This window comes from Episyrphus balteatus, chromosome 2 (assembly GCF_945859705.1).
Source record: "Episyrphus balteatus chromosome 2, idEpiBalt1.1, whole genome shotgun sequence".
Classification (NCBI taxonomy): Eukaryota; Metazoa; Arthropoda; class Insecta; order Diptera; family Syrphidae; genus Episyrphus; species Episyrphus balteatus.
The window spans coordinates 87879359-87899705 of NC_079135.1; the positions used below are offsets into that span (position 1 = coordinate 87879359).

Consider the following 20347-nt stretch of genomic DNA (forward strand, 5'->3'; position numbering starts at 1 on the left):
ACTGCTTGCTTATTGCCGTTGTTGGTGTTTAATAGTGTATATTGACAAAGAACGCTCCAGCGACGACTCGCTGGTCGCCGCCGCCATCGAACGGCGATGGGGCAATATCCAATATAAGAGAAGACCAAAGGAAACTCGCTTGGCACTTCTTTTACTTATAACTGACGGTGACGGGAAGGTCGGGTCGGTAGCTCTAAGGATGGTTGAACGGTACTCTGCGACAGAATTTATATACATACGGTACGGTACGGTACCCCTTGTCATTGCGATTGCACGTTGATGGAAAAATGCATGACATCCACTTTGTCTGGAGAATTTATTTATGTCCATTGCATCTGTGAAAATAGAATATCCCTGCCAAGCCAAGGGATACCGTATGGGGCAGTTTTTCCTTTTGGTTTTCTCTCAGTTGTTTCTCTCAATTCCATTAAAACCAAATGACGATGACGACTACTGGGGACCATGTTGGAAAAAGATTTATTTAATTTTTGTTGAAAACACATCCCTTGCCTGCAGTTGAGTTTAATGATGATGAAGATATAATTTTTGTGATTTTACAAACAGAATCCTTAAATAGATTTTCTCTGGTCATAGCGGCTGATGGAGAAGAAATATTTCAAATATGTTTGTTTTAAAGTGCCCATCCGTAAGAAGAGAAGACAAACGGATATGGACACAATAAAGAGTACGTTGCCAGTTCCGCCAAGAAAAAAATAAAAAATAATTGAAGGTCACAAGAAAATTAGTATAGATAATATCCCAACTACATCTAAAGAAGCATTTAAAAAGCTTTATAGAAGCAAAATTGTAAGTAAAAAAAATGAAGTCCCCAGTAAAATATGAAAATAGTTTTCAAACTTATGTATTGTTATGCTTCTATAAAGCTTAACAGAAGCACCCTACTAACAATTTTGCTTCTATAATGCTTTACAGAAGCAACAATTGCTACTATAAAGCTTTTTAGAACCAAAATTGTTTGTCGGGCATCTATAAAGCTTTATATAAGCAACATTTTTAGTCGGTACAGGTACATAAATGTATATGGTTATTGAGTCGGATCACATATAGAAAAATTTTGAACATTTTTATTCGATTAAATATTAGTCAAAGCTAAAAGGTTTTGGCTGGTTTGTTTATTTATTTGGTATGTTTATATGTTCCCTCATAAATTCCAATTTATTTATCGTTACTTGTGAAATGACGTATTCATTGAAACATTTTCCTTGTCCACTGGGATTGTCGATTTTTTTTACGAATCCTTAACTTTTCATAAAGTGCTATAGTACTTAACCGCAAGTAAAAAGTGTAGGTAGATGGTAGGTGACTGCAAGATTTAGGTACTTCAAAAGAAAAATGTTTCCTTATTAACAATATTTTTTGTTAATTTTTTCACCAAAAATTTTTTCGTAATTTTAGATAATTTTTCGTAATTTTAGATAATTATTATGTTCTTCAAACTGTCCATCTTTAAAATGTGGCAAAAAAAATTTAGACAATTTTTTTTATTTAAAAATCAAAAATTAAAACATTTCTGGTGGTAAAAAAAAGAGTGGTAATTAATTTATTAATAGACCAAAATACTATTTAGTGCCTAGAAAGTTGTCCCTTTGGTTGAATTTCATTTTTCTTTAAGAAAAAGTATAAATTAGTAGAAAAACTATATTGAGTAATAAAATTAATATTATTTACATTTACAAGTTGGAAACCCAAATTTGGATTGGATTGTTTGCAAATCACGGTAAAATTGTGGTTTATCTTGATAACGCAGTGGTTTTTTAGAAAATTTAAAGTTTTAAAGCTTATTAATTAAGTAAACTATTAAAAATGTTTAATTGAAATTAATTTTTCTGTGATTTAAGTTTCAAATAGGAATATCAGAAAGCTTAAATATATGATTTTACAAATAAAACTGAGATTTGCAGTAAAGTAACGCAGTTGTTTGGTTTTGATCACCTTGTCTTAAAACTGTCATAAATATAGAAATGTCATTGATCATTCCAAACATACATAGGTGCAAATGTTATTTTGTAATAGATTAAAGTATAACCATTCTTTGCCAACTAAAATAATTATATGAAAATATATTAATAAAAATGTCCATTTTTTTTAAATTCACTGCCCTAATTAGGCATCAAAAAGTATTTTGGCCCTAATGCGAATTGTGACCCATCTAGACCTGATATCTTCCATCCTTTTTCAGTATTTCTTCTTCTAATTGCTATTCCCTTCTGGGAGTTTGTCACCATCCCACAAACTTCTTCGACTAAGCTTACAGCTTAGACCGTTCTTACTTCCTTCCAACGTTTTTTCCCAACTCCTGATTTCCAAATTTGCTACCATAATTTTTACTATATCATAATCCGTATGACTCAAACCCCATAATGTACCTACTGTCTGTCCGTCTCAGAACAGTGGAAAGCAGTATACTGTCCATTAGGATTGTGCTTCTCGTTTCACCAAGTACTTCACTACTGAGAAGCACGGAGGAGCAGCGAAACACTTTTTTGAAGTGAAAACTTCTTTAGTATCGTAGTGATTTGAAACAAGATGAAACGAAAACGCGACACGAACATTCAACTTTCTATAACTTTTTTGTTGTAATAGATAGATGAATGAAATTTTAACTGTAGATAGGTAATTAAATAAACTATAATTGTACAAAATTTCAATTAGTTTATTATTAAAAATTCTGAGTTAACGATAAAAAGTTGTTCTTTTCCTACACACGTTATATCTTTTGATCTAGTGCACATACAAATTTGATTTAACTTTAATACGCATGCTGATAACATAACCTTTTATTTGATATATCACACATAATGGTACGTGCTCTACAAGTTACACAATCTTAAATTGAAAAAAATTAAAAAATACCTCAAAACACCTGTGGAGATCTGTTGCCGATGACCAGCCACCAGTGTAGGAAGTACCGTTATCTCAGTCTGGAAATTCGACTTGGTTGACTTTTAAAAATTCTAACTTCTCTTGTAGGCATCTTTGAAATGAGATTGATACGTCATATGAAAGATTAAACAATAACCTTTCACATAGTTTAAAATTTTTATAGGTTGTCAAACAAAAAAATTGGTTTAATAGCATGAGAACATAAAAATAAATGTTTTATTTTTGCTTTTTTGATGAAATTTCATCGAGTTTAAAAAATTCTAGCTCTTTTTGTAGATATCTCATACACCTAATCGGTATAATATATTATATATTTTGAGCTAAGAATATAATCTTTCAGATGGTGTAAAAATTTTGTATAGGTTGTTAGTGCAAAAAATGGATTTAATAGCGTGAGAAGATAAAAATATGTGTTTTTTCGCTTTTTTTGATGGAAATTGATCGAGTTCAAAAAATTCTAGCTCTTTTTGTAGATGTCTCATGTCTCATAGACCTGATCGATACATATATTGAGCTTGGACAATAAGCTTTCAGATGGTATAAAATTTTTTATAGGTTGTTAGGGAAAAAATGTATTTAATAGCGTGAGAAGATAAAATTACGTGTTTTTTTTCGCTTTTTTGATGAAAATGATTGTTTTTAATAAATTATTTTTATACTTTTTGCACATTGTAAAAATTTTATTATGGCTTTATTCTTTAGGAAACTTTTGTAAGCTTTTTAATGGTTTAATTTTTTTTTTTTTATTAAATGATTTTTTAAGGTTTCACTTCTACCACGTGTGAATTGCACACATGATTTTTTTTTTTACAGTGATACTCTTGGTGGCCTTGTATATTCCTAGCAAGAAGCAGTATCCCTGAAAAAAATATTTTAGGTTTAAGAGGCTGGAGTACGAACCCAAACCTCTGGCGTGATAGTCCATCGCACTAACCATTGCCCATTGATATTTGCTTAGATGTAATTGTGGTGACACAGATGTACATGGTGGTCTTTTGATTCTGCGGTTTGTATGTTTTACCTTTTGCATACCTGAAAAACTCTGGTATATTGTTGACATTTAGTGGACACCCCCAACAAATCAGCTTAGAATCACAAGTTTTGAGTTGGACATAGGGCCTGTCAAATTTCACGTTTGGTTTTTTGACTTTATTATAAAAACATCAGCGAGTATGTCCAACAAACTTGTGCATTTCAAAAACTGTTGCCAACCAACTTTAAGTGGCATTCCAATCACTAAGGCCCAATTTATTGACTCTCCATTAAACTTAAATCGCCATTAAAAAAGGGAATTTTAAAATTAAAAACCAATTTCGTTTAATTCAGTCTCTTTTAAGGATTTTTTTGAAGTTTGGCATCATTAACTAATTGAGCATTAAATTTAAAAGTAGTTTTAGTTAAAACACCAAATTCGTCCTTTTAAGAGGGATTTTTAGAGCTAATGGAGGTTTTAAACAGAATTTCTATTTATTCACTCTCCATTAGTGTCAAATGTCATTTCATTTATTTTTTTTATTTGAATTATTATTTTATTTGAAAAATGTCAAATGAGCTAAAGAATTATTAAAAAAACATCACAATTATGAAAAAAGTCCAGACTAGAATTTTTTGTAGGTATACACACATGCATTTGTACCATAAAAAAGAACAAAATTCAGCGAAATTAATGCATTTCTTGTCTACTTCGCACAGATAATACTAGATCTACTAGATTATATTCTCCACTTCAAAACTAATCATTTTTGAGATGCTGCATAATACATACATAACACATTGCAATTGAAGCCATGAGAAGAAGAGATATAAAGCTTACTTCTAAACCAATGACACGAGATGAATGCCGATAACACTTAAATTTAAGTTGTTATTTGATACCGATGGAAAAAATTAAAAATTTCACTTAACTCCTTCTTCTTCTCATGGTTTCAATTGTAGGTTGTAGCATTCTTTGGTTACCACTGGTATATCGTAAATCTCTTGCATTTTCTGGCGTTTTCAGCTGCAAAATACTTACGGGTCATAGTTTTTTGGTTTTTCTTCCAATTCAAATCTATTTGATTTGACAAAATTGTAGCTTTTGACAGATTATTTTTCAAACAAAATAAAAAATCCCTAGGATATTTTTAACAGAGTTTTAAATTTAAAGTTTCCATTAAAAGTAAGGACTTTAACTAAAGAAGAGTGAATTAAATGAATTTTTAATGATGTATACTTAAAGGCGACAATAGTTTAACGAGGCCGTTAACTAAAGCGATAAATTTCAAAATTTAATGGAGGCTCAATAAATTGGCCCTAAGAGTCATAGAATCTTGCTATACCATACAAATTGATAAAACCTTTTTCCAGTAGGTATATTTTTCTTTAACTTTATAACAATTAAAACCCTGGCAAAAAGCTTGCAAAACTCTTTTATGGCTTTTAACATCATAAACTAGGGATGGTCAAATTGGCATTATAAAAAAAATGCACCAAGTCGAGATCGAGACCTCGCCTTCAAAAACTTCAAATGCTAGACACTAAATGAAATCGGCCACAAAGATAAATATAAACAAACTTAAAAACTAAAAGTGTCAACAGTTTGTGTGCTGTTGGGGCTTCAGTGTTGGCTCATCTCTCTATAAAAAGCCAGGAGGTATGATCTTCTTTTGAACCAAATACCATTAAACCGAAAAGTTCACCACCACACGATGAGGCTTGGTCATTCCCGCCGAATTGTTGGCTGGCTGGCTGTTTGGTTGCTTTTGAAATTATTCGTCCCGTTTGGGTTATTGCATATACTAGCTCTCAACTGCTGCTACTTTGGCTGTTGATGCGACTGTTGCTGCTCCCTTGGTGCTTGTCTGTTCTGTTGTTTGGAGCTCTCTAGCTGGTGGTACTGTAGTCCATGCTTTTCAGAAGTCACGAGCACCGCTGTACGTGTGCATACTTCTCAATATAACACCGTTTGCAATAAAATAACTTATTACATCATAAAGACATGCTTATGCACTCTTTTGGGCTTCGTTCGCCTTTTCTTTTTTACGGATCCGCGAGCAGAAGCTGTGGTCCGACACCAGACTAAATCGCCAGAGGAACCGTCGTCGTTTGTTGTCGTCGTCGTCATCGTCGTTTGGACGTAGTCATCGTCGTTGGAGTTGAAGCTCCAAGTCGCGCAGAAGCTTCACCGTCCCGTCGTCGTTCCTCTTGGTTGAGTTGATGCAAGAGACCACGTTATAAACAGCTTACGTATTGTGGGCCAGAAATATGCGCCACCAGCCAGCCACAACCACCGCCGCGCTGCGCTATGCCACAACTTTTAGGTCTTCTATAGCCGTGCAGCATTTGATCTTAACCTCTGGTAGGGTGATTGTGTGAATCCGATTGTTTTTTTTTTTTTTGTTTCGTTGCTTTTTGTTTTTTGTGCATCGTGTCAAGAAGGTGCAACTGTTCACGTCTACCAGATTTGTTCGCTTGTAATGAGCTGATTTATTTCAATTCATCGCTTCGTATTACTGAAGAAATTAGGTTTCGAATCGGGACATTCACATATTAACTTGGATTAATGTTGAATAGATTGCAGAGAACATAATATTGTGAGTTTATTGTGTCCATTTAACACATTAAGGTAGACATCAGTAATGGAAAAAGTTTCGTTATATTTTTTGTTGGATTTGAAATGAGATGAAAGTCTTGAGGAGAGTTTTTATCCAACATTTATAAAAAAAAAGTAAAGAGTTTCGAATTTGTTTTTATGAGGAGTAGGTACTTTTTGGCTTGAAAATTTAGCAGTTAAATGGGCTTATAAAGAAAAATTGAATCAGAACCTCTTTCTTGGAGGCATTAAGGGATATAATCTTTAAGGTAAGGGACTCCTATCACTGGAGAAGCTTCACGAGGTGTAAATCCTATTGCTACAGATTATTAACAAGTTTATAATATGGAATCGCATTTGAACTTGCACAACCAATTTGGGAACTCTACAGGAATTTTGCGACTCTTATACAAGACCTAGTGAATCTGAACAGCTAATCTGGAAACTAAAAAATATATGTCAAAACCATTCAGGTAGACAGCAGCTCTATAAGTGTAGCTTTTTGACAAGCTGAAGACATAGGTAAGAATTGATGGAATATAAAATCTAAGTAAACATCTGTCAAAAGTTGGACCAGGGCGGCCAAATTTATGCCTCCATCCCAACAGAAGAGATTCTACAAACTTTTACCGCTAACTTATTTGTAAAATATTGTCAAAATAAAGCAGGTATTAGGCAATACTAGTGTGGTTAAATACATCAGCAGAAAGTGAAATGATATTTTGACAAAAACTCTTGATCAAATCCTACAGGCAAAGTTTAGAGTCATATTCCTTCAAAGACTTTGCGAAGAAGTAATGGACAGCGTTTGACTGAGGCTCAAGGAATTACTGAAAGGAAATTGGAAAAGTCGAAAGAGATCATCATCCCAGCCATCACCAAACCGTCACTGAAGTTTGGTGAAAATTGTCGTATGACAGTATTACTAACCTGCATTTTTGTGAGCAATAAGCATAAAAAACACGTGTTTCCAAGTATTAAAGTGATGTTTTGGAGAAGGTTGTGAAGCTTTTGAGTAACACCTTATTTGCAGGATAGGACTGGATTTTTTTAGCAAGAATCTGCAACCAGCCTGACAATGCAAAAATCACTCAAATTTTGCTTAATGATAGCACTAGTTTATAAAAAAATAAAAATTAAAGAATAATGGTTCAAAAAGGACCAAAAACAGTAGATTTTGAAAGTCCATATTTTATCCAATTTTAGCCGTATTCAATTTTTGTGACCATCTTTCAACAGATAAAGTATTTTCCTTTCTCCTTTACATGTTCAATATATAAAAATAGACCATTTAGTAAAAACATCAAAAATTTCGTTTTTTCTCGTTTTTGAATAGTTTTTCTTAATTTTTTTACATTATTTTAATTTTAATTTTTTTTTTAAGGATATTTTCATATCGATAGGAAATTTAATTATCTACAAAAAATTACTTAACAAAAATTTTCAAATTCAGCTTGCTTTTCAAGTTAAAAAAACTCAAAAAACGTTATTCAAATCGTTACAAAAAGAAGGAAATTATCTTTTTATCTTTTTCAGAAAGTGTGCTACACATGAAAAATTTAAAACTATGAGGATTCGAAAGATTTTGATTTTTTCGTTTCGAAGGTAATAAAGTTTTTTTTGCAAAAATTTCCTCTAAAAAATAGATTTTTTAAAAATGTTTTAATACATTGCACTTAAACATCTAGAGTGACCCAGAAAAGTTGTTGTAGTGTAGCTTTTAGGCGCCGGCTTTCCTGTTCAGATTAGTTGTTTATTACTCAATATATAGGCCGAATACAAAGTATGCTGGAAAAAAACAAGAACAAAAAACTTTGAAAAATCATATCTCGAAAACGTATCCATCGTAATTTTTTTTTTAGAGTGATTTCCGAGTCCCTGAGGTCAAAGTACGTAAGAAAATAAAATGCACTACTGGGTCGCACGAACTTGCTCTTAGAGTTAAAGTTGCTTAAATTTTTAAGACTTTTTATATAGAAATTTGGAAAATGTAGGTACCTACTATATAGGTACCTAAAAAAAAAAAAAAATAAAATTAGTTTTTTAAGAAAATAAAATAAAATCTGAAATCAAATTGCCCTCCAAAACAAGTATGCAATTTTGATTGATATATTAACATGCATTTTTAGAAAAAAAAATTTCAAAATCGTTAGAGCCGTTTTTTAAAAATCTAATTTTTTGTAAATAATTTTTTGGAAAAAAAGTTTTAAAATAATATTGGTATGCCATTTTGTAAAAATCACTAATCAACATCTAAAAAAAAAAATTTCAAAAAATTCAATGTCCCGTTTTCAAAATTTCATTTTTGAAAAAATAATTTTCAACATTTTTTTAAAAATTAAAAAATTATTTTTTTTGAAATTTTGTTTTTGGTTTATATTTAAATTATATAAATGCTTCTTCACAAAAAGTTTCGTTGAAATCGAATAAGCTCTTTCAGAGATAATCGGATTTGAAAAAAACGGTTCTATGGCAGGTACCGTTAATAATGATTTTCAAAAAAAAAATTTTTATTGAAAGATATACCTTGTCTTAAAACTAACATTTGAATTTTTTAAACAAAATCGTTGGAGCCGTTTTTGAGAAATTTCAATTTTACTAAAATCGGTATATGACAAGTACCGTTTTTTTTGGTCCAAAAAAATTAATTCCAAAACCCCCTCTGGAGAGGCGCCAAATAATGCTACATACCAAGTTTGACATCAATCGGTTCATCCGTTTAAGCTGTAGCTTCGTTTACAGACAGACAGACTGACAGACGGACAGACAGACGGACTTCCGGGACCCACTTTTTTGGCATTCTCTACCATCGTAATGTCATGGAAACTTTTTTTTTTTTGTACGAATGCATAATTTGATATATAGTACCTATATCGCAAGTAAAAATGATGGGATTGAGTGTCAATTTTGGCTGTAAACCAGTGTATCTAATTTATCGGGGGCTATCACCGCTGAAGATTTGCTCTCGGTCAACCTGGATCTCTGGAATGTCATGCAAGAGAAGGTTTGTTGAAAGCCGCACCAAATTATTGAGTCTATTAAGGTGAAGATAGCAGCTTCGTTACCACTGAAAACTCGTGTCTACTTTCGGTGTCAATTCATTTAAACATGGTCATTTTATAAAAACGAGCGCAAATTTTTTACAAGAAGGCAAATGAGCTAAAGTTTTATGGTACTCAAAATGACTACAAAAAACGATAACATAGAACTCAATAAACCTTTTAAATGTTTTTTTTTAAGACTTCAAAGAATATTATTTTAAAAGTTTAAAGTAAAAAGTATATCTAACATCATTTTACGTTGTCTTTCGTAATATTAAGGATTATCCTCTACTTTAAAGACACCTTGATTCTGCAAAATGAACCATTCGATATCCCACACATATGTTGGCACTTATCTGCAATTAATGATCAAAAATCTGTTATTTCAGTGGCTTGAGATTAAGAGAATCCTTTTAAAGAAAATTTTGATAAAATCTTAGCCTTTTTTTATTTCTTGCAAAAAATAACACAAAAAAATGATCTCGCTTTATCCATCACATCGAATTACACACGTCATATTGACCCGTTTTCTTTTTTTTTTAGAAGATCACTCACGCACACACTAACACTTTTTATACCTGCTGCTAACAAATTGATTTAATTTTTTTTATATCTCCTTTATTCGGGTAAAATAAAAAAAAAAACTGCAAGATGGACTGCAATTCTATGCAACTATGCATTAGGAAAAAATTTAAGACTTTCTTTTATTATTATGTTCCCTTGTGCAAAAGGATATTCCAACTCGATAACAAAAGATCTTCGATAAATCTTTGTTAACCCATTTCTTTTGTGTGTGAAATTCGCAAGGATATGGCGTTTGATTAAATCTTATATTGAATTTAGGATTTTTAGATCACACAATGACTTAACCTGAAGAAATCCAATCATCAGTGTAGAAGAGTGTGTTGAAAAAATGTTTAGTTGAATATGTGTTGGTATGTGTTTGAAATAAAAAATTCTTGCAGCTTCCCTTTTTTATACAAGTCCATAAACATTATTATTTTTTTTTTTTTTTTGTCAATCATAGGAAAAGGACTTCTCTTCAAACGACATTACCTCCTTTTTTGTATACACATTTCTTTTTTTTTTTCATTTTTAAGGAACCATATTACACATCCGTTGAATTTTCCTGAAGTAAAGTGATTATAATACTTGAGATCTCCCCCCACAACATATTCATGAAAACACTACAGGATGTTCCTCATCATCGTCGCGGTATAATGACGCAAACATATTTCAATCTCTTGAAAAATGCATTTCGTCCACAAAAACTTAGATTTAGAATTTTTGTCCAAAAATATAGACAAGACAAGGAGTCCGTTGATAGATAATTATAAACACAAACTAACATAGGGGTTGAGTTTAGTTTCGGTTTTAATTTTCATCTTATATAACTCAGTGACATCATTTGGAGGTCCTTTTTGTGAATGTCAATCAACGAAAATTTAAAAATACCATTACAGATGGTTCAACATGTTACAATTTTTTTTATTTATGAAATGTTTAGAAAAGTAAACCACAGACAAAAAAAAAACAATTTTTTTCGAGTCCTTTTACATTTTTTTAATGTCAATTTTTTTAGGAGGATTTTATTTTTTGTTTTGAATAATGTCACAGTTTTTTGTTTGTTGATTTTATGAATAGAAACGAGTTCTATTTGTGAAATGTAAATAAATAAGTGCATAAAAAACATGCAGGATCTTGTAGGTAAATGAAGAATAAATGAAGTTTTTTTTGTGGAAGCGTTTTTTTTTTGTCTAAACACATGATAAGAGTTGAGATTTAGGGTGACACTTTTTTTTTGGTCAGGGTGATGGTGAATACGATATTTTAAGTAGCTCTACCTTTAACCATAAAGATTTAGATATGTAAATACATTTTGAAGTCATTTGACTGTTGGAGTTCATTTAAACCGGAATTGGAAAAAAAAAACTTTAAAATAAAATACGTTACTAGGTTTCAATAGATGAATGAGGTATGTATTCAGAAACAAGTAAAAATTCAGATTTCGAAATTGTACTTTTCAAAATCTGGCTTTTCACTGTCAGATTTTATTTTTCAATTTTCCAAACAACTTATAATCCAGTAGGAATAGAAAAGAATTTGTCAAAGCTAGGAAGTTCATACTGAAGTGGTGTGAAAAGTCCAGAAGTTTGGAAGAATTTTTTGATGGGGGACATTTTTGTGGATTTGGAAAAAGTGAGAGGAAAAAATTGGTGGTTTCTTACGGTTTCTGACAAAAATAAAAAAGAACACCTATCGAAAAAAAAACTTAAATACAAAAGCTGCAGATATTAATAAGATAAAAAAACTTCAACTGTAATAATTTTTTAAAGGTATACATATAACTCTCAAAAATTGTGATAAAAACGCGAAAATATGATTTTTTTTTTTTTTTAATTTTATATTTTATAAAAATAGTTCGACTTTAACAAAACTTGGTTAGGACTAGCTTTTTTTATCTATGCTTTTTTTTACCTATTTTCAATGTTTTTTTCAATTAAATATTAATTTTTGTCGAATTTAATATGAAAAATAGCATATTTTTTAATCAAAAAAGTTATGTGTTAATCTTTTGTTTCAGACCATGTAGAAAAAACTGTATTTTATTTCAGAAAAAAAAACCAATAAAAACCATTTTTGGATTTTGCCATGGGAAACAAATTATACTTTTCTAAAGAACTTTAATTTTATAAATTTGAATATAATATATCAGAATTGCTTTAACATGAAATTTTTTTAAATATTTTGAATTTTGAACTCCCGAGGCAAAACAATTTGATTTCTAAGACAATAGTTATATAGATATCTCCCCAGACGAAGTCGATATGAATTCATAATCAACAGGCCTATGGGTTTAGGTTTTTTTTTTTATTTTCGAAAAATTTCCTCCAAATCGATCGAGTGAAACCTCAAAAGGAAGGTCTGAACACCAAAAGTTTCATGGAGGTCTGGTTCCTAAAATTTTTACAGCCAAACTTTGTTTTTTTTTCTTCTTTGAAAACCCTGATTCCTTGAATGTAAATTTCATTATCTTTCATTTGGCATAAATCAGTTGCCAAATTCTGAGAGCACTTAAGTTGAACTTTCAGCATGTTTCGTTTGGAAAATTACTTGTACGAGAAAAAAACATAAGTATATGTTCCCTAACAATTAACAAATGCATGAACGAATTGAAAGACAAAATCAATTAAAGACAGGGGATGCAAAATACTAGTTTAAAGAAGGTTTTTTTTTTAGAAATTTCAGAAATACCTAACTGGGTTTAAACGAAAACCGTTAAGATTTCGGCATAAAACAATTGCCATTGGCATTTAAGTAGGCCTTTCAGCATGTTTCGTTTGGAAAATTACTTTTAAAAAATCCTGTATAGTCTTTATCGAGTTGGTGTCAATATCTCTAAATTCCGAAAAATCTAAAATCCCGTAAATCCAAAATCTCAGAATTCTGAAAATCCAGAATATATCAAGCCCTTAATCCCGAAAATCCAATAAGCAGAAAATTCAAAATCCAGAAAATCCCGAAAGTCAAAACGACAAAAGGGATTCCAAAAAATTATATAAAATGCAAAATTTGCGCAAATTTTTTAATTTCAGAATAAATTCAAGTTTCATACCTACATATTCCGAAACTTAAAGTAACAGTTGTTAACTTGATATTGCCCGAATTACATATCTGCCGGAAAATTCTATAATCGTTCATCTAAGAAATAGTTTCATGTCTACACATCTTAGAGTTTTTTTTTTATTTTTTCTGTTTTATTTTCGGGATAGTTACCTTTCGATTTTGTGTGTTTCGGGATTTTGACCCAACCCACTGAAGATCATACAGGATGTCCCAAAAGTAATTTCCCAAACGAAGCATCAAGCATGCTGTAAGACCAACTTTATTTACTGTTTTCTGAAATCAGAATTTCGGGATTTTGTCCGTCTCCCTCTTTAGCGCCTATTCGACCCAACATGTTTAATGAAAAAAGCAAATAAAATAATTGTGTATAATATTACATACGTATCCCTCCCGTATCCCACCGACTTTACAAATAATGTTAAATGTATGTATGTATTTTTATCCTCTACCTCAAAGCAATAACCTCGACTTACAAAAACATTGCGGTTACAAGACAAGGCATTTTTTTTAATAGATCTCTATAAAACCAAAAAACTGTAAAAACACAAAAATTCAAAAGAATCTATCTTACAGGTAATGTACGAGAATCTATAATTTTTTTTTCGATTCACACGCATGGATGACTTTAATCTCTCGTCCAAGTTCAACGTGATTTTTTGCTAAGATCTTATACATTTTTTTACACATTCATATAAGACATGGACAATTGAATAGATCCATCCTATCCATTCGTAATAAGATTTCGACAGCTATTATTGGAAGATTCTTGTGTAAAAAAAAGGAATCCATCTGTGAGATTGAATATATGTAGTATCTTTCGGACGATTGCGTATAAAATTTAATCCGATGTTTTGGTTTAAATTTTTGTTTTTTTGTTGTGTGTTGTGTTTGAATCAGAAAAAGATGGACCACACCTGCGGAAAGTCAAATGAACCCACACGCTGATGAATTGAATCAAAAGGACCATTCGCAGGGGATTAGAATTTTCTTTGTTTCAGTCACGATTTTTGGCTGACCATAAATCTGAATTTGATTTTTCTTAACTCTCTAAATATTACTATAGGAGGTATTAGAAGGTATATCTAATTAAGTCAGATGAATACGAAAACCTACCTAAGATGTAGTTGATTGGCAATCAATGCCAGTAAATTCTATTCAACCCTTTTCAGAACATTAATTTTTTTAAAGATCCTTTCAATTTTGTTCATTCAAAAATTCTTATTTTGACAGAAAAAAAAGAGATAAAATTTATATAAAATAAAACAAAACAATATCAGACATCCTTTAGACCTAAAACCTTTAATTTTAAAAACAAAGTATTCTGTTGTTGTATAACCCCACCAAATGTTCCATGTATGTCCTTGTACATACATACAATTACCATCCCTTCTATAGCTTATAGAAAATTTTACTGTCCACTTTTCAAACAACAAAAGCAAAATGGAAGCTCAAGTTTAGATACCTATCTAAAATATTAGAATGAAATCTAAATTGATAACACACACGGTGGTGGCATAGTCGAAATATTTATATATATCAACCCACATACATTATACGAGAGAGCATTTCATATCCTTTCTTCCTTATGGCCGCTGACAACAGGGTGGGTACATTTAAAGCACGCATGTTCAAATTCATATGGGATACATTTCGGGGTTTTATTCCACATACACATGATGGTTGGTAGGTATACCTATTGATTCTTGTTAGATAATTCATTCCTTTGAACGTTCTTATTGGATCAAGGACAATTAAGGGGAAACAATATTACACAACGACATCTAGAGTTATTTTGCTGAACTTTAACTTAGCTATTTAAACATAGATGTCGCTAGGATGTTGTTTTCTAACAAGAAATATTATTTTTTTTTGAAATTAATCGGATATATTCTCATGAAAAATAATAAATATGAAATTTCAAAAGACTTTATTTTTAATTTGCTTAAAAAAATATTTTTTTCTATTTATTTTCAGTATTTAATTTTATTTAAAATGTAATTTAAAATCATGTTTAAAAATATTAAAAGTTGTTATTGAACAAAAGTTATTGAACAAAAGAACCATTTCCCACGAGAAAAAGTTGTAAAAGTAATTCATTTATTTTTTGAAAGAAACAGAATTTTGAAAAACAATTTTGCAATGTCGTTTTGCAAAATCAAGAAAAGGAGCAGTAGTTTGAGAAAACATTTAAGTAAATACAATAAAAATAACTTTCTTTTGTTAGTGGATGTAGGTATTGGCTCAATCAATTCATACTTAAAAATAGTCAAAAATATGACCAGAAGTAACAATATTCATATCCAAGTGAATGAGTTCAGGAATGGAAAGTTTACGAGAATTTTTCAACCATTTGTGTATATTATTGTGGCTCCAACTCTGATAGAAAAACATTGTTTTTCGCGTTTCTCGGTAAAAAATCATTTAAGAAACACTTTTTTATGCACATAAATCAATCACACCTATATAAGTCCTGTAAGTTTGAGATTATTCACAAGCTTTTAAGAAATTCTTAAAATCAGAAATTCATATTTCTAAAATTAGAGTAATCAGATAAAAAATTTGTATCAAAGCTCAAACACTAAAAAAAAATTCCAAAATAATAATCAAATGACAAAGTACTTTTTGTAATTTTAAAATCATATTTTAATAGTTATAAAATAAATTAAAATTATTTTTTTTTTTTTTAATGAAAAAAAGCTTTAATATTCTAAGCATATTTTACTGCAAGAGCAATAAATACTAATAATATAGTAGAAAAATTTGTTTATATTAAGCAAAAGGTAAATATGATGATGAGCTGATTAAATTTTAATTTTAAAAACGGTTAATTTCATTAGCCATTTGCCAAAGGATAAATTAAATAATAATTTCATGAGCACAACTTTCACATTATAGCTCTTTGTTTGAGTTTTTGACAAAGTTTTCTAAAGCAATGAACTTTTAAAGCATTGAAAAACTCCATAAACCAATAAACACACGTTTTTTTAAATTGAGAAATATGGGTGGATCCAATACAATTGCCATGGAGTGTGGAATTTTTTAATGAATGCTGCTGATAGCACTGTGCTACAAAATAAAAATAATGTCAATTACTTTGGAAGTAACTTAGCAGAGGTTGTTTGTAGGTATTACTGAGTACATCATATTTCGGAACTTGAAATTCTTCATAGACCTTCAAAATTTCAAATTATCGTCAAAAAACCATTTTTCAATGTTTTCAAATTTTATCGATTTTCTAATCAGTCATTTTTCGTTCAATTACAGATTTTTTACAGTTCTAAACAAAGGAGTAGGTACTTGTTCTTTTTGAATTCGGAGACAGTGTTAAGCTACATTTTGTGTTTTGAAATTTTTTTATAAACAGTTTTATTTTATTTTTCTATCTATGTTGAATCAAATTAGTTTTTATTCATCAAAATCAGTTAGAAATTGTGGATGTTATGATTTTTTACTCGATAATAAAATTTCAATGGATTGCAAAAAACCCCAATTTTCATGATTTTTTGTAATTTCCTAAAAATGTTGAGGGTGTTTGGGCAAAACTGACTTAACTTCACCCAATTTGGCGCTTGAGCAAAATAAGCTCATAAACAAGCCCTAGTCTAAAGAGTCACTTAAATTTTTTAGCAAACTTTGTTTTCTTTTTTTCGTTAAGATGACATTATGAACTCATTATTTTTGTTTGGATTGGAGTTGTGTAAAACAGAGCAGTATTCAAACCCAATTTATTGATATCATTCACAATGGCTTTTTGAGTTTTGGTTCCCAGTTATTTTTATTCATTCAACCACTTTTTCATTAAGAGACAAATGAAATCAAAAGGGATTTTCTAATTTTTCAATTTTTTGAAAACAAGAAATTCATTTTGGTTTCCATATTCCAAGTTTTAAATAAGGTATTTTAAATTGAGTATGAGCACAAAACACTCCTTTAAAATCGATCTAAAAAAGACGATTTCAAATCATATAAAATTATATTGTCATTTTACGATTTTTGATAACTGAATTATTAAAATGCTGAAAAAATAAATTTCATTAAGCACCTTAAAGTAAGAGTTTGTGACCGCATTTTTTTTTGGGTAGAAGGCAAAAAGTTGAAACCAAACGTATTGATATCATGGAAGAATGGCCTTTTTCTATCTTAACAGTTTGTTTTAGTTCCTTAATGATTCAAACAACAGCCTTTCTATTTAAGTTTTCTCGGAAACGGAGCTAATGTATGTCGGCAGGCTTAATTTTTTCATACCACAATGAATAGAGGTGCTTGTAATATTGTTATGAATTGGATTCTTGGGCAGAGAATTCTACTGCCAGGTCTTAAACTTAAATGGTCTGATCTAGGGCCCATCTCGCTCACGCGATAGAATGTTTGCTTTGGGGCTTATACCATATAAAAAAAAAAACAATTTTTGAGGAGCTTCAGAGAGTTCACTATCGAAAGCGATAGTGCTCAAATGAAAAAAAAAAAATCCTTTTCAGCAATATGCAACATATATCTATTATTTTTTTTTTATAGCATGATGCACGTAACAACGTATCCCATCAGTAATATTAATAAAATCAATAAGCCACAATTACGACCCTCGTTTCTTAAAATAAAGATATCATAATCGACCTCCAAACACTGCAAACGAAATAATTAAGGTTAAATAGTTATTTTGGCCACAAAACGCGGCACCAACCTGTTGATCCTACGCAAACAAGTGAAAGTCCTGATTTTTTTTTTTTAATGAAATTTAAATCTCAAAACTTTTTTTTCTGTTTATTTTTTTTTTCTCTCGCTAAACTTCTTTTTACGAGTTTAACGGTGTTGGTGCTATGATGGGTGGAATGGGTGATTTTTTTTTCTCTTTCCAAGTAAAAAATATATAAAAGTATAAATATAAAAAAAAAGTGCCCTTGAATTTTTAATTTGTGTGCACCACCAACCCCTCCCACTCTTATAGTCGTTATCCTTATATTTCCAGGAAAATGATTTCAAAAGGAGACTCAAAATTATATATAGGTAGGTACATCTCTCTTTCTATATTGCGTCACGTTGAATTCCTGACCTGCAGCACGTCGCGACGTTGTCGACGATTGCTTGCTCTCTTAATTTTTTTTTTTCTACGCGCGGTAAAAAAGTTGAATGAAAAGGAAAGAAAAATACAAAAAAAAAAAAAATAAAAATAATAAAGCCAAATCCAACCCTCGGCTTTGAGTTAATTTTTATCCTAATTTATTCATTGTACTTTTTTTCCGCGCAAAAGTGTATTTACCACCCTCAAAATCGTGTTCAATTTTTTTTCTTCATGCAAAGTAATTAGAGAAACCGGAAGAAATGAAAAATAAAAAAAAAAATAAAAATAAAACGCACCGCGTTTAGAGTAATTCACAAGATGGTTTTCCGGTCTAGTGACTTTTTGTGGCGGATTTTTTAATGAGAGTTTTATTTTCAATTCAAAAAAATAAGACAAAAAAAAAACTTACCAGCATGGTTGGGTGTTGAATGCTTCATTTGAACTCAGTGAGGAAGGTTGTTATTTTATTATGATTTATTTAGTAATCACTTCTTCATTTATAAATCTGCTGACAGAGATTCATAATGTTTGTTATCGAATGCAATACATTTCATTCTCCACTGATTTTTAGTTGCATGCAATTCGAATATTGAATTGGTGAAAATGCTAAATAAAAAAAATGTACGTATAAATATGAGCCTTAAATGAAGAACGCAAAGACGCACTATGATTATAGAGGGCTTATTATTCAACCAATATTTATATTTGAATTCAAAGCTGCTCGTAATTATTTTTCTTGAATAAATTATAGGTAATAAAGTCAAAAAATTCAGAGAAACAATATATATACAATATTTTTTTTTAATGTTCAAAAATTTCACATTTATCGATACTTTTCGTTGCCTTCTTTGTCTTTTGTTTAAGAAAGTGATCTGAAAATGGAAAATCGGCAATCATATCGCTTTTTGTGGTTTAAACTTTGGAAAATGTTGGTAGTCTTACCTTATTTTCATTAAAAAAAATGCATTAAAATAGGCTATGTGAAGTTGGCCCCCAGAAATGCTATTTTTTTAAACCTGCCTGGGTTATTGCCCAAGGTTAACCAAGGATAGTCCAAGATTTTTTTTTTTTTTTTATTAGCAAAAAACTTTTTTCAAATTACCAAACTCAATAACAAAAAATGTTTTTTCAGTATTATCGTGTCAAAAAAATCACAACTTAGAAATATGAATAGCAAAAAGTTATTTTCCAAAATAATAAATAGCAAAAATAATGTGTTACTCTCATGTTACATGTAAGTAAAATGCACCACCAAAAATAGTCGGACAACTGAGAAAATAACTTTTTATAGAACAATAATGTATGCTACTTCTTTTAAGCCAAAAAACAAAACACTTTCTGAATTAACATTTGTAAGAGACTTCATCTCTTACATGCAATTGTAATATCATTATTTTATAAACGACATTAATAATAATAACGTACGGCAACGCTTATTTACGATATTATGTTTCATGTTTCATTTTATTTATTGAAAGCAAGAAAGCTTTTTATGATGCATATATTTCTATCGAAATATTAACTGTTCAAATATATAAGAGCTTAATGCAAAACTCTTTCTCAAGAAATCGAATGATTTTTAAGCTGTTCTCATGTAAAACATTTTGTACTGTTGAATAACGTTCTTGTGAAAGCTCTCTTATTTTAAGCAAATGAAATTATGTTTTATGTTTAAGTCACACTCTGAATAAAGAAGTCGAATGGACAAGTTTAATGTTTCTTTTATTTTATTGCTTGCTTTATTTTTTGCCTAAGTTTAATTATTTGCATGTTTTAATAAGTTTTATTTTGCTCGCATGGTTTCGCTTTTATTGTTTTTTTAGTAAATTGTAATGAAATTAGCATGAAAGACGCTTAAGTGGGATTAAGAACTTGCTTAGTTAATTTGCTTAGATTTTGTCAAAATTTTTTTTGTGAAAAACCTTATGTGTGAAGATGGATGCTATTGCACGTGCGTCGAGATTTGTGGAAACTTCCACGGTTCAGAATCTTAAATTAAAATTGGCTGAAATGGATTTATCCACACTTGGCTTAAAATCTGCGCTTAAGGCACGCTTAAATGAAGCCATTGCTTTACTTGAGCCAAATGAACTCGAGGGTTTATTCCCTGCTGATGCTGTGAATGATGATGATGGTGAAGGTGAC

At 30.3% G+C, this 20347-nt stretch overlaps 1 protein-coding gene across 2 annotated transcripts in view; it reads right to left on the reverse strand.

The window, feature by feature from the left end:
- Positions 1-18977, reverse strand: part of LOC129909270 (B-cell lymphoma/leukemia 11A) — a 220634-nt gene extending 201657 nt beyond the window's left edge. For both annotated transcript variants that reach the window (XM_055986338.1, XM_055986337.1), the window contains exons 1-2: positions 18868-18977; positions 18612-18808 (exon numbers count right to left, since the gene is read on the reverse strand). In XM_055986338.1, the coding sequence (XP_055842313.1) occupies positions 18612-18639 (28 nt within the window). In that variant the 5' untranslated portion in view covers positions 18640-18808; positions 18868-18977. The remainder of the gene's footprint in view (positions 1-18611; positions 18809-18867) is intronic.
- Positions 18978-20347: the final 1370 nt, after the last annotated feature.